The following is a 13,663-nucleotide window of genomic DNA, read 5'->3' as shown; positions in this document are numbered from 1 at the left end:
AGAAAAGGAGTGTTTATACTGGAGCAGGCCAGCCCTGGGAAGGTGGGACAGCCCTGCTGTAATTCCCTTAATCAGCTCCTTGCTGCTCCTGAAACTCAAGCCTCATCTGGTGTGTTGAGTCCAGGTCTGCCTTCATGCTTGGAGGGACAGGTGAATAATTTGTCCAGACCAAAGGGGCTGGGGGAGAAAGGAACTTGTGAAACCAAAAAAAAAAAAAAAGCCTCTAATGAAGAGCTTGGGCATGGAAATCGTGATTAAGAAGTGTTATTGAGTCTTGCTCATAACTCCCACTGGTGAGGAGAGAAAGCCCATGTGCATGCTCAGGGCCATGTGGGGCTGGAATGGCAGGAGTGAGCTGGAGGCCTTGCCATCTGCTCGCTGCTTACAGTACTTTTCTGTGTGCCAGTAGTGTAGGAGTCTCTGTTTTTTTCGTTTGGTGTTTTGGTTTGTTTTTCCTTTCTCCTAAGTGTATTTACTGTTTGACTGTAGTAACTAGCTACATGTAGTAAATGCTGGGTTTTGATTTCCTTGGTATTACCAGTGCTCACTCCCTGAAAGCAAAGGCACAGTCCCTTCCTCATAAGTGGAGATGGGAAGTGGAGAGGAAAATCTGTGTGGTGGAAATGACCCTGTATCACCTGAACTTGCTCTTCTTACCTGTGATTGCTACCTTGAACTGTATTTAGGACAAAGATATGTCACTTTATGCGTTTCAAACTATTGTAACAATGATGTGGGCCCACAGACGCTGCAAGCTTTACTTTGCATTTTGTGTCACGGCTACCTAAATTGCTGGTTCCTGAATTTGGGTCTGCATTAATGTTCAAATAAACTGTTTCCTCCATTGTGTTTTTGAGAATTGTACTAATCTCTTTTTAGCCATGCTGTCCACTTTAATATCTGCTGATCCCATATTTTGCAATGTCACCCCTAAAATAATAGGACTTGGGACAAGGCTGTGCCCCTTTCCTGCCTGGCTGCAGGCTCAGGAGCCACATAGCTTTGGGGATTAAACATGGATTGAGGGCCTGGCTTCTTAAAATACTTAGGCACAAGCAGATGTCGTATGAGATTTTGGAAAAATCCCATTATGTTGCCAGTCTATATCTTTAAGTGTCTTAATATCATTAAATATCTGGGTCCCAGGTGGTCTTCTAGGTACCATGCATTCCCTGCCCAGCAAGTCTGCTGCAGGCATATGGCAGATGGGAATTTATGCAACCTGGGATTCTTGTCTCCTTTTCTCTTGTGGTAAAGAAAACCAAAAATCAGACTTGAAATGGCTTCTTGGGGAAGGGGGGACAGCAGAGCCAGTGCTGGGAGTCTGCTCATCCAAAGTGCCCTGTGCTAAGGGGGAAAAATGGGAAGCGTTGGCTTTCTGTGCTGGACTGCCTGCCCACACAGGGATGCTGGTGGCTCTAATGATCAGCCTGCTGTGGGGGGGCCTGTTCTGGGCTCTCTGTGCCGGCAGGGATGGGGCTGGCTCTGGTGCACAGGCAGCCCCCATTGTCAGCAGGATGACTTTGCCTGATGCTTGAGTTCACGTGGGGTTTAAGCCATCTGTGCTGCCGCGTTGCGTTGCACTAAGCACATGCCGCTGCCCGAGTAAATCACTTATCCGCTCTACGGGGAGTGGTAACTATCTAACCTCTTTATCTCTTTTTTTTTGTATGTGTGTGTCCAGCCCTCAGTGCCACCTGTGCCAAACTACAAGCTCTCCATGTCAATCCCAGAATGGCTTCAGGCAGTACAGACCTACATGAAGATGCTGCAGTATCCTTCTTGAGCGTGTGGTTTCTGGAGAGAAGGCTGACTTGTGCCTGGCATGAGTTAACAGGAACTTAACTGAAGCATTAGCTGGTTATGAGGGCTTGGGATCATTTGGGGGTAAAAGGACGCCTCCAAGGATTTGTGATAGCACCAGCAGCGCTGAGCTTGTCATAGCAATCCTCTGGGAGATGTAATTAGTTTTAAATGATACTGAAAAATTTAACTGAAGTGGCGTTGGTGGGAGTAGAAGTGCTTATTTTGAAGTTGATTTATGAGGATATTATGATTGGATCGTGATGTCTGGAGAAATAATATGGCATCTTGTCATAAAGCAATGGAGACAGTGTTGTGGCATACCCTTTCTCCCTCTGCCTTTGAAGCCCCTGTGGGCTCCCTGAGGACTGCCTGTGTGCTCAGCTTGCAGGAAGTGCTTGTCATTGGGGTGAGGGGCATAAGCAGCTGTCCTGACCCCAAGGTGGGCAGGCTTGCCTGTGACACAGGAACTTGCCTGGTGTGTTCATCAGGGATGTGATCTATCTTGCCTCCCTGTCACTGCCCCATGCCTAGTTCCTGACTACTTCCCTTGCTGACTGATAATATCAAAGCAGGTTGCTGACCCAGATGCTGCTCTTCTGGTTTCCTTTTTTTCTGAACTCTCCCTTTTTGTGTGTGTGGGGAAGCTGGGGGGATGAGGAATGAGTGTAAAGTCCTGGTAAGGATTAAGAAGGGATATGGGTGGCAGCTGAAAGAGCATCCAAAAATAGCAGGCGCGGTTAGCCTGCTGAGGAGCAGTGGTTGGGATCAAGGCAGCAGCTGCGGTGGGGAGGGAGGCTGGGGCCTTCCTGCTCTGCAGGGGGGTGGTGCCTTTCTCTTCTGTATGTCGGCCACTTGGGCAGGACAAGAGGCTTGTTGCTTGCTGCAGTTGTGCTGAAGAGGATACCATGTCACATAGAACTCAAAAAATTGTACTTTTCCCTACCTCACCCTGCAGTGGTTTTGAAATCCTGCACTCTGCTATGTAGCAGGAACAGGCCTCAGGGGACAAAGTTTGGATCTGTGTTCAGAAAAACTTCAAAGTGGGCTAGGGGGTAGTGTCTGGGCTTCCTTTGAGGGCTGAAAGAGGATGTATGCTTTGTTCAGAGCACCCTGAAAGGGCCTCATGAATTAGGTTTTGAAGGCGGGAGGGGAAAAAAAGCCTTGTTTCTGGAGAACTCTGAACTCTAATTGAAGTCAGTTCAGAGCATCCTGGTGCAAGCTGGAGTTTTTATTTAGACCATGGTTATACAGCCAGCAGCTGTGCTATTTATGCCTTGCAAGGCACCCTTTGCCTCCATGAGGTCACCTCTTTCTGCTCTTGTATTGCCACTACAATTTTTACTGGCATGAATATTCTAATGGCCGTGTTGCAAACTAGGTTAGGAAAGAGATTCAGCTGGAAAGATAACCTAGAAAATATAAGTGAATAGTATTGGGGTTTTTTAGTTTCTTCTTTTTCTAATTTTGTTGGATTTTTTGTTTTGTTTTTACTGAACAGATTGGTATCTTGATCTCATTTACTACATTGCTGCTTGAACAGCTGTGCTTGAGGAGCAAGGAAGAGGCTGCTTTTGGTGATGCTGCTGCATGGTAGCTTGTGCTTCTAGGCAAGTGGTGCTGAGATTTGGTTGACTGTCTGCAGGCATCATTTGTGATGAACTTTTCTCCTGTCCTCATGGTGTTAACTAATGAGCTTGAGTTGCATGTAGCTGATTATTTTAATTTCAAGTGCGTTGTGGTTTTTTAGAGAATTATTTCTGTTTCTTAAGTGTAAATGGATGCATGTGCCATGATTTTGGTTTACAGATCATATGTGACTTATGTGGCTGAGTTAAAGACTTATAAAGGAAGTAAGTTCTTTCAAACCATGCATTATGTTGATTGTTTTTGGTAGGCTGTGAAAACTTTATCTTGCCCAAATGGGAGACTTTTTTTCAAACTTGTAACCCAATAGTGAGTGGGACCTGGGAGATAAGTGATTTAATAACCCTCAAATGCCAAATTTGAGTATCATTTTAGATGGACAGCCTTTTTGCTTGACTCTGCACTGAATGGTGGTTAATAGATCATACAAGAAGACAAGTAAAAAGTTTGCTTTATTTCACATGCCAGGGTTTCATCTCTGAGAGTCAATGGCTTTTACTGCTTATTCTATGTTTCAGCAGGAAGTGAGAACTGAAATTCACCTTTAGAGCATTGTCATCTTATTGTTTGACTGTTCAAGCTACTTTCCTTTAACAGAGAAAATTCAGATATAATCACACAGGAACACAGTTCTTCGAGATCAGAAAAAGCAGACCTCTAAGTGGGTAAGTGTCTCTGGAATTGGTCTAGTGCCCTTGTCCCACATCATGCCAGTTGATCACCTGGCATTTAAGCATCTGTGGCACCATGGCACGGGAGGGCTGTCTCTTCTGACAGGGCCAAAACTGTGTATGTTGCTGAGTGGAAGGGCTGGCCCTGCTTAGCAGCTGTGTGGGAGTTGCATAGCTGCAGGCCAAAGCTGCATGCACAGGGTGGGAAAACTCTAACTTTGTGCTTGTTGGTGTTGGGTTGGGAGGGCTGGGCTGCTTTTATGAAAACTGTGTAAGTCTTGATATTCTGGTTGTGCTGTAATGCCCTTTGCTGATGGTTGGAAGAGATCAGATTTGAAAAATGCTGTAGGAATTTTGATGTCTTGGGCACAGTCCTTTCCTCTGGAGGCTCACAATGGACTGTGTTAGGTTGCATCTGTGTTCTCCCATTGCCTCTCATCTTGCTCTTCCTTCCATGTGGTGGACTCCTGTGCTGGGCAGTGATGGGTTGTGCAATGCAAGTATGAACATGTGCCCAGGGAGCCTGCCAACAGAGAACTGGGGTCCCTTGCATGTAAGAACTGCATCAGACTTAGGATGATTCTTTAATAGAACTCAATAAATTAGCAGGTTAGGGCAGGAAGTGATGTTGACAACATTATGCTTTTATTTTAGGGTGAAATTTAGATATGCAGAGTATAATTACTTCTGTAGACTAGCCTGTCTCTAGTTCTCCTCAGATCTCTGTCATTAATCTAATGGTCCATCACTGTAAATTCCGGTTTCCACTCCAGCTTTGTGCTTCAGGTTTTCATCTTACTGACAGCAATCTTTCCCACTTCCTTTTTCTAATGTTCACTGCTCTGGTGGAACTAGATTAAAACAAATCTTGTGCCTTGAATGATAGGTTTACAGAAACTTAAACCAATTTTCAAGCTGCTTGCTCATTTTTAAATTTGTCCCATTACTTTTTTCCACGGAAGTGGAAGATGAAAATGAATTGTGTTCAGCACTTACCACTTAAAAGGCTGTCATCTCCCTGGGCTGGATGAAAGCCTGGCTTATGAGGATGGGTACTCTTTCCTGGAAGGGAACCAATACAGTGCTCACAGCTGGAGACCTACCCCTGCCTTTGGATCCTCTCCATTTCCTCTAATTATCTGCCTTACTGTGTTGTCTGGGGACTTGTGTCTGACTTCTCTCCTGGTTTTGTTGCTATTAGGACTTCTGTGAGTGACTTGAAATGGGGTGGCAGGACTTCTGTGGGGTTAAGGAGAGTACCCCTGGAAATGGTCCAACTCCTCAGGGCAGCTGCTGTCAGATTTCCAGGCACAGTAGTCTGAACCTGGTGTATGCTGGACTTGCACAGTGTAGAGTCCTAAGACCTGTGCTGCTTTGCTCCTTGATCGTGTAGATGGGAGTGCTGCCCAGATCCTGTTGTACTGCAGTAGGGCTCAAATGCTTGCCCTGTCTTGGTTTCTCCAAATTTGAAAAGGGGAACACATATAAGACTATCTTAAGTTCCTGTCATTTTTATGAAACTAGGTTTAGATTTCAAGTAAACAGATAATTGTGTATTCACATAGTAGCATTTACTATGGTCAAACAAATACAACAGGAAGTGAGCTTAAAGGGTCACATGTCCTAAACACACGTAATACTCTGAAGACCTAAACTTTGATTAGCTGAGATTTTTTTTCTGAATAGATAGCATGAAGATACAATTAGATTTTGTGAGAAAAAGTAAATGTAGCATACTGAATACAAATATACTGAAATAAAAAGGAGAACTGACTGATCTTTTTAAATTTACCTGGGCAGGTGTCAGGGAAGATGGGGCCAGACTATTTTCAGTGTGCCCGGTGGCAGGACAAGGGACAATGGGCACAAACTGGAACACAGGAAGTTCCATCTGAATATGAGGAAAAACTTCTTTACTTTGAGGGTGACAGAGCACTGGAGCAGGCTGCCCAGAGAGGTTGTGGAGTCTCCTTCTCTGGAGATACTCAAAACCTACCTGGACATGATCCTGTGCAACCTGCTCTAGATAAACCTGCTCTAGCAGGAGTGTTGGACAGATGATCTCCAGAGGTCCCTTCCAACCCCAACCATTCTGTGATTCAGTGTGAATAATGCATTGATTGCCCTGTAATGTTGAGTTGTGCCTGAAAGCTTTCCTTTCCTTCATCTGGTGTGCAGGTCAGTTTTCATCAAAGCTCAAAAATCACCTACACCTGTTTTTTTCTGGGGGGTGTGTTCCACTTTGCAAGAAATCTGCTTCCAGCGTGGTGACAACAGGCATCTTGCACTGAGGCAACAAGCACTGCTCTGAGCAAGTTTCTGTGGTGTGAGAGGCCTCACTTTGCTGCAAGACAAAGTTTGCATTTGCAAGTCGGTTGGACAAGATGCTAAACGCCTCCAATTGCCACTGGCTCTTGAAAAATGAGACTGTTCCCAGAGCTTTATTGATACTAAACATATTGCTTATTTCATAATGTGAGGGCTCAAAGCTAATGGAAGTATTAGAGATCTTTGGCAGCCTTTCTTCAAGAGAGCAGTGGCTGGACACAAAGAAGCTTGAGTACTAGATGGAAATTGAATATTCATAAATTCGTGTGAAAGTGTCCTAAAGCAGCTGGGGCATATTAATGAATTTTTCTGTTATGGAGGGAGAACTAGATATTACAGAGATTTAGTGCCAGCATCAGTGTGATGTATGAGAAAATAAAAATGTGTGGCTGCATGTAGAAAGACAAGCATAAATTATCTGTAGGAACTCATTAACGGACACAGTCTTGCTATAATTCAGTATTTAAAATCTCTTTAAGAAAAAGTCACTCTTATTGTCAGCTTAACTTCTAGACTGCCAGACACTCTGTGGATTTGTCTTGACTACAGATAACACTTTTGGAAATGTTAGATTTCTGTTGGCATAGTTGTGTGAGTCAGGGTGGTAGAGCTGTGAACCTGTAAACTTTGTGTGGTATTCTTGTTGTACTGGCAGACTGTGACTGAAAATGTGTCTGTGTCTAACCTTGCCTGAGTTTGCTGTATTTGTACAAAATCCAGATTTACAGGTGCAGCTACATCCACCATAGGAGTGCTTTGCTGATAGACTGTATAGGTATCCTGACCCAGGACAGTGACCTTCATAGGCTTCATGATGTAAAGGAAAAGGGCACTCCATAGAGTTCAGCTCTCATGATCCATGGAATATGTGTGTGCATATGATATGAGTGTTTCAGGCATCAATAGGGCTGGTTTTCCTTTTCCCGTACAGGATTATGCTGGTCAAACCTATATTACAGCTTCCTGTTGGTACAATTGGTCTGATTAAAAAATGCTAATTTTAATTGAAATAGTCATTATTTTAAAAATTTCCAAGCTTAGATCACTTAAGAACTTCAGGAAAAAAATGTATTTCTGGATATCAAGTAACTTCTGTAATTGTGTATGCAATGTCAACAAGCTGTTATTACTGGCTTTACAAGGAGTGATAAGCCCTCTGGAAGCTTCTGTTCTAGGATGCAGGTATGAGCCACAATGAGAAACAAATACCTTTGTCCTGCACAGAGTATCTGGGGAGGTGTGGTATTGTACTGTTCCCTCCAGTTAAGTGCCAGCTGATCAGTGGGACCTACAACTGAAGCAAAAACTGATGTTTGAGTAGGTTCTAGAGTCTTTGAGGAATTGCAGCCCAGAAGCTGCTGTGTGAGGAGGGAGAGACATTCAGTGACTGCTGATATAATGGGTAATCAATTGCAATAAAAGACTGCGAGAGGAGCAGTCACGTGGGAACGGTGCAACCAAATAACAGGGAAGGGAAGGGGGGAAGGAAATTATACTGTTTCAACACACCATGTTATTAAGGAAACCTGATGGGGCTGCAGAGAAAAATAGGTTCATACCATTTCCAGACAATAGACTGCAGAAGGCATTTGAACATCTGCTTCTCTCTCACACAAAGGGGGAATGTTACAGATACAGTGCTATGTGCAGCATGTGGTAGAAATGCTTTTGCTGTTGAAGCAGACTGGTTTTGAGAAGATTCATGAGATCAGTATCTGCTCTGCTGTTTTTTCTCCTTTTAATCCTGTTGGTCCCTTTCACTTCTTTCTTGGCTTCATTGTCATGAATAAAACTGCCAGGAGTTTTAGATAAGCTTGGGAGAGGGAGATTTTGTGCACCTCATGCAAGCACAGGGGTCTGGAAAAGGAAAATTTTGTGGAAAATGTGCTGAAGGATCTCACTAATTAAAAATGTTATTGAAGTCTATGGTAGTCTTTCTGATGAAGGTAATAGGCAGCCTCTCCTAAGCATGGTCATCTCTGAAGGGAGTCCAGTGTGATGGGTGCCAGCTCTGACATCCTCCTGTTTTGGGCATACTAAAAGGTTTGAAGATTTTTCTAACCTGTATATGAAACTGGGTGCCTGAGTGAAAAATCTGTGAGCAAAAGGAATTCATTCTTCCCATGAGTTGTCTGGAGACACTGACATTTTAAACAGAAAACCTCCTAGAGAGGCAAACCCAACTCCTTTACAGGCCCTCTCCTACTGCAGAAAGCAAGGGAGTTAGTCCAGGTGGGCTCCTGAAAACACTGAAAGAAATTTGAATCAATTAACAAAGAAATATCATCATCTGCCAAGGACTAGATCTCAAGGCAGGAACAAACAGCCTGTGCTGTTGGCTACATTTGTTAGAGGCAGAAGTGTTCGCTCTGGTCTGGAATAGAGATCTGCCTGGCAGACTTTAGATAGTGTTGTAAGTACCACAAAGAGGGAAGCTGCATGACACTTGTCTTTGACTCTAGCAGTCTCCCTTGGGTTACTGGAAGTGATGGGCTGCCCCCATGCTCACTGGGGTCTGTGGAGAGGGTGACTGTGGGCGAGTTCTGTGATATAAGGTTGTAAAGATTAGCTGTATGTGTGGAATCTTTTCAGGTAACTGTCAAGATTTAAAGAAAATCCCAGAAACAAACCCTTCTCAAGCAGGAAATTGAAATGCTTGATGCCATTTTTAAAATTCTTTTCTACCTTCCTTAAATGTTCTTTCATGAGTTTAACTGCGGACTTTCTGGTCACTGTTAACATCTGAGACAGCATGGTAAGAATTTAGGAGTTAAAAAAAAGAGGGAAAGGACAAATCAAAGAGCATCTGTAATGAGTTACTTTCAAATGAGCTGAATGCTCTGTCATTTGTTATCTCTTAGAGAACTGACAAGTGGTGCCCCACCATTAATACTTGTGTTAGAGAGCATGGGGAGGATGGGTATTCTTGGAAACTGGGGAAGGCAAAGATATCAGCCTTTAAAAACAATAAAGGAAAAGGTAAGTTTGGGAAGTTTCTGAGTTTATCTGCAGTTTCAGGGGAAAGGCAACATTAATGTCATTGGGCACAATGAAAATGACAAAGCTTTGCAAGGTGAAATTGGGATTCAAAGTGATCTCAAAGGATAGGAGAAAGCTGGGCTGGAACAAACAGAAGATAATTTAGTAAGGGCAAATGCAGAGAAGGGTTTTGGGAGTAGCCAGCTGTGGAGAACAAAAGGCTAATTTTGCAAAGAAGGAGCTGATCTTAGAAACCAAACAAAACTTATCAAAAAAAAGGCCAAACCAAAAAAACCTCCACCCCTAAAAAAACCCCCAAACCCCACCAACTCAGCCCCAGTAAAAGAAACCCGCAAAGCCCCACAAAAACCTATTCAAGGTGGGCCAGGAGGGAAAAAGCCAACAGCACACTGGGTTGGTTGCAAAAATGCACTGAAAGTTGGATTCAGAAGGAAATTGGTGTTTTTCTACTGTGGTGGACTTAGTTGAAGGACTGTGAGAAGTGAGTTGATTGAAGGGACTCTGAAATTGAAAGCAGCAAACTTTTTGTTTGAAAGGTATAGAAAACATAACTTAAGGGGGAAGTTTTGGGGGGAGTGAGGGAAGGATTAAAAAAAAAAAAAAAGATTGGTGTCTGCTTTCTCATGTTTACTGAGGAGAGGGTGGTGGTCTGTTGCATATCCAAACATCTGTAGCAAGAGGAGAGATAATAAACGGTCTCCATACTCACTGTGCAGAGCAGAAATAGCTCCTGATTTAATTTGCAAAAAGGGAAATATTTAGTTTAAACATTAGGGGACCTTCTCAGATGCAAGGTTAAGTATAGGATAGATTAGCTGGTGGGTTCTCAGGCCTTTGAGAAGCCAGTCGAAAGTGGGTTGAAAAATTGTCTGTTAGTAGTGATTTAGATTTGGCTTATGCTACCTTGGGCAGAGCAGTGGCTTGGGGATTCTCCAAAGGCTCTGTTTCCAGTGCAAACACAGGGTTTAAGGCCATGCTTTGTCTCAAGCCTGTTAAAAGTGGAAGAAAAACTCTTAAGTGGCTGTTGAACTGGATCATCCACGCAGAGATAAAGCAAACTGTTTGTGGAGTATTCCCCAGGACTGTGGGATGGATGTGTGTGAGGGCATGACCTGCCTGTGAGTGCAGATGGGCACTTGTTCACTGACCACTGCTGATGCCTCCTGACTGATGCTCCCCTTGCACAGATCCTCATCCCTACCCCGGTCCAGAGCACCTACTGCAGCTCCTGGACCCGGGTGCAGGTTCCTGTGTGTGCCTGCAGGCAGCAGGGCCAGCGCAGGTGCAGACCTGAGGAGGAGGTGCTGGCCCTGTCCCTCAGATTATGTTAACCAGGCATATGTCACACTAAATGGCTTGAAGCTAAATAGCTTAACAACTCAGAGCTTTTTCTTGATGATGCATGTTCATTATCAGCTGTGACTTTTTTTTTTTCTTAACTTTAGAAGATAGGAAATTCAGTGGGATACCTCCCATGCATCATCTACATGTAACGCCTCTGGATGGAGCTGGGGCTTTGCAGAGGCTCCTTCTGCGACCAGCACTGAAGAGCCACTGTGGGGGATGAAGGAATCCCATTGTGTGCCCTTGCTGGAGCTGCTCTGTGCTCTGTGGGGTTTCTGTGGCTGATTGTGAGTGTGTAGGAGGCAGGCAAACTCTAATTAGTCTTCTGTACTGAAGGCCGAGTGTAAAGAGTGGTTGTTTACAAATGAAAAGATAATTTCTAACTTGGATAAATGGGACATGGAATGGCTGTGACAGACTGTAATAGCAGTGGAAGCTGTATTGCCATTTCCACTCAATACAAGGTTTAAAATGCATGAAGTGGCTGAATTAGAAAGTGGGAGAAAAAGACTGATGATTTCAGATGCATATTTTCATAATCTTCTCTAATACAAATATTTTTGTCATTTAATATTGTGTTTCCTTAGAGTAGGGATTTGTTTACAAAGCTCTTCCCGGGGAAAGGATATGGATAGGGAAGACTTCAAAACAGATTTCATCCATTTGGCTTAGTTTTTAGCTGCCTTTTTTTTTTTTTTTTCGGGTGTGTCATTGGATGTGACTCTTCTGGCCTTTTTTAGTCTCCTTCCAGTATTTTTCTTAAACTTTGCAGGATTTCAGGATCTGCTTGTGGAAGGAGATAGGTTACCTAGTTGGTTAATGGTACAGTATCAATTCGGGACAACATCTTTCTCAGCTGAGCTTGTTTCTTGTCACAATGTTGTCCCTGTCAGATAACTGTACTCCAGAGATAGTCTAGATTGTAACTAAACTGAACTTGCAAAATCCTAGGCATAATAGTTTCCTGCACTCATGCAGGAAATGGTGCGGTTTTTGCCTCTTTCCCCATCCACAGGAGGTGGGGAGCAGCAGCCAGACAATAACTCAGCTTGCAGTGGTGTGAAGTGTCTGTGCTGGTAGAGTTTTCTGTAGAGAAGGGTGTGATAAAAAGGCATTACATTCTTGTCCAGCTATAGCTATAGACTCACAGAGGCATTTGTAGCTTTCAGGGGGCCATCATGTAACCATCCTCTCTCCCCTGTTGTTGTTTTGTTTGTGGTTTTTTTTTTTTTTTTTCCAGAAGAGAAGCAGGGTTATTTTGAAAATAAGCTACTCTTAGTCCTGCTGTGAGAGCTTGCATGTTTGCCAGCTTTTCCAGTTCAGCAGGGATTTGTATTACAGTCTGAAGTGATGCTCATGGAGTTGCTGGGAGAGGCAGCATTCCTTCAACCCATCTTCAGAGGCTGAAAGGCACTAGGATGCCAAACATCTTTTTTTTTTTTTTCTTTCTTTTTTGTTTTTTCTCCCCCTCAGTCATCCTCCAGAAGTCAACAGGGCTCTGGCAAGTCACTGTAAAGGATAATCAAGTTCATCAGCTCTTGCAGAGATAAGAACTGGAAGCGCCTGGCCCTCAGTCTACGAGAGGGCCCTTTGATCCCAGTCAACTGCTCTAGATGGAAGGACTCAAAATTGTTTTGTTTCTGTTCTAGGTTAATGGAGACAGCAAGAGAAATGACCAGGGAGTCCTTACCTATCAAATGCCTTGAAGCAGTTATCCTGGGGATGTATCCTTTCACATGCCTGTCTGCTGCAGTGCTGTTTAATATATTGCCCTTCCTGAATGGTGTTTGAGAGGGTCACAGCCAAAGGTGAGTGCCAGCAGCTTGATAAGCTGCCACAGTATTGGTCAGCAAGTTGCTGAATTGCCTGGGCTTGTTGGTAGGAGTTTGGATGCTGTATGCCCAGTTCACAAGTGTTACGATTTGGCTGTGCAGACTTTGCCTTCTGCCCTGTAATCTGCATAATGTCAGGATCTGACCCAAAGTGCCCAGATAAGTATCTGCCTACACAATCTTTGTTTTCTTTGTTAGTATTTCTCTGTTGGTTATTGTTGGAACTTGGTAACACTTGAGGAGCGTGGGTTCAGTTCTCGGGTTTTGATGTGTACATGGCCAAGTCATGTTAGTTTTTGTCTCTCAACCCACAGCTGTGCTTTGTGCAGAAACATATGTGTATTATAGTTAAACATTTAAGCTTTACCTTAACATAATGCTTGCTTTCTGTTCAGGCTCAGAAAAAACCCCAGAAGTATTTTCATTTAGAGGCTGACTCCCTTCTTGACCCTCTTCTACTGTCACTGATAAATCAACCTGCACCATCCTAAACCACTACAGGGGTGGGCAAGGCAGGGCTACAGGAACAGGTTGCCAGATAAATCTCATCACAACTGATCAAGTTTGATTTAAAACAAAAACACAACTGAAAATAAGCCCCTAAAGCAAACCAGCTTCTGGGATGTCTCTGCAGTGTTTTGCTTGCTGCTGCTGCCCCCTCCTGTGGGACAAGGAGCTGGCAGAGCCTGGCACGTAGTGCCTGCTGTTGGCTGGTGAGGAGAGGTGGCTGCTGGGGGAGTGGGAACGGGATGTGGGCTGAGCAAGTGCAAGGATATGGTGTGCCAGACTGGTTGCTGGATACAGTCCTCACTGTGCTGGGAGGTTTGTGGTGTGCTGCTGTGGCTCCACTTTGCTCCCTGTGCACCAGGGATAAGCCTTGAGTATGAGTTGAAAGGTGGCTCTGGCTGACAGCACTTCCCCTGCAAACGCTGGAGGGCCTGCATGCAGCTAGAGGGATGGGGTCCTGGGGGCTTGATGTCAGCAGGAGACTCAAACCAATGCCCTTCTAGAAGCAGAAATCATAGAATCATAGAATAT

General features: G+C 44.1%; 1 protein-coding gene across 5 annotated transcripts in view; it reads left to right on the top strand.

Annotated features, from left to right (window-relative positions):
• Window positions 1–13,663, top strand: part of VASH2 (vasohibin 2) — a 37,719-nt gene that overhangs the window by 4,026 nt on the left and 20,030 nt on the right. For 4 of the 5 annotated variants that reach the window (XM_032684257.1, XM_032684262.1, XM_032684259.1 and 1 more), the window contains exons 2-4: window positions 1,685–1,773; window positions 4,059–4,115; window positions 12,443–12,517. In XM_032684257.1, coding sequence (XP_032540148.1) covers window positions 1,685–1,773; window positions 4,059–4,115; window positions 12,443–12,517 — 221 coding nt within the window. Of the gene's footprint in view, window positions 1–347; window positions 388–1,684; window positions 1,774–4,058; window positions 4,116–12,442; window positions 12,518–13,663 lie in introns of those variants that run through there. The other variant, XM_032684261.1, reaches the window with a different exon arrangement.

This window comes from Chiroxiphia lanceolata, chromosome 3 (genome assembly GCF_009829145.1).
Source record: "Chiroxiphia lanceolata isolate bChiLan1 chromosome 3, bChiLan1.pri, whole genome shotgun sequence".
NCBI lineage: Eukaryota > Metazoa > Chordata > Aves > Passeriformes > Pipridae > Chiroxiphia > Chiroxiphia lanceolata.
The sequence above is the reverse complement of the archived record's forward strand: the minus strand, read 5'-3'. Positions and strand labels throughout refer to the sequence as shown.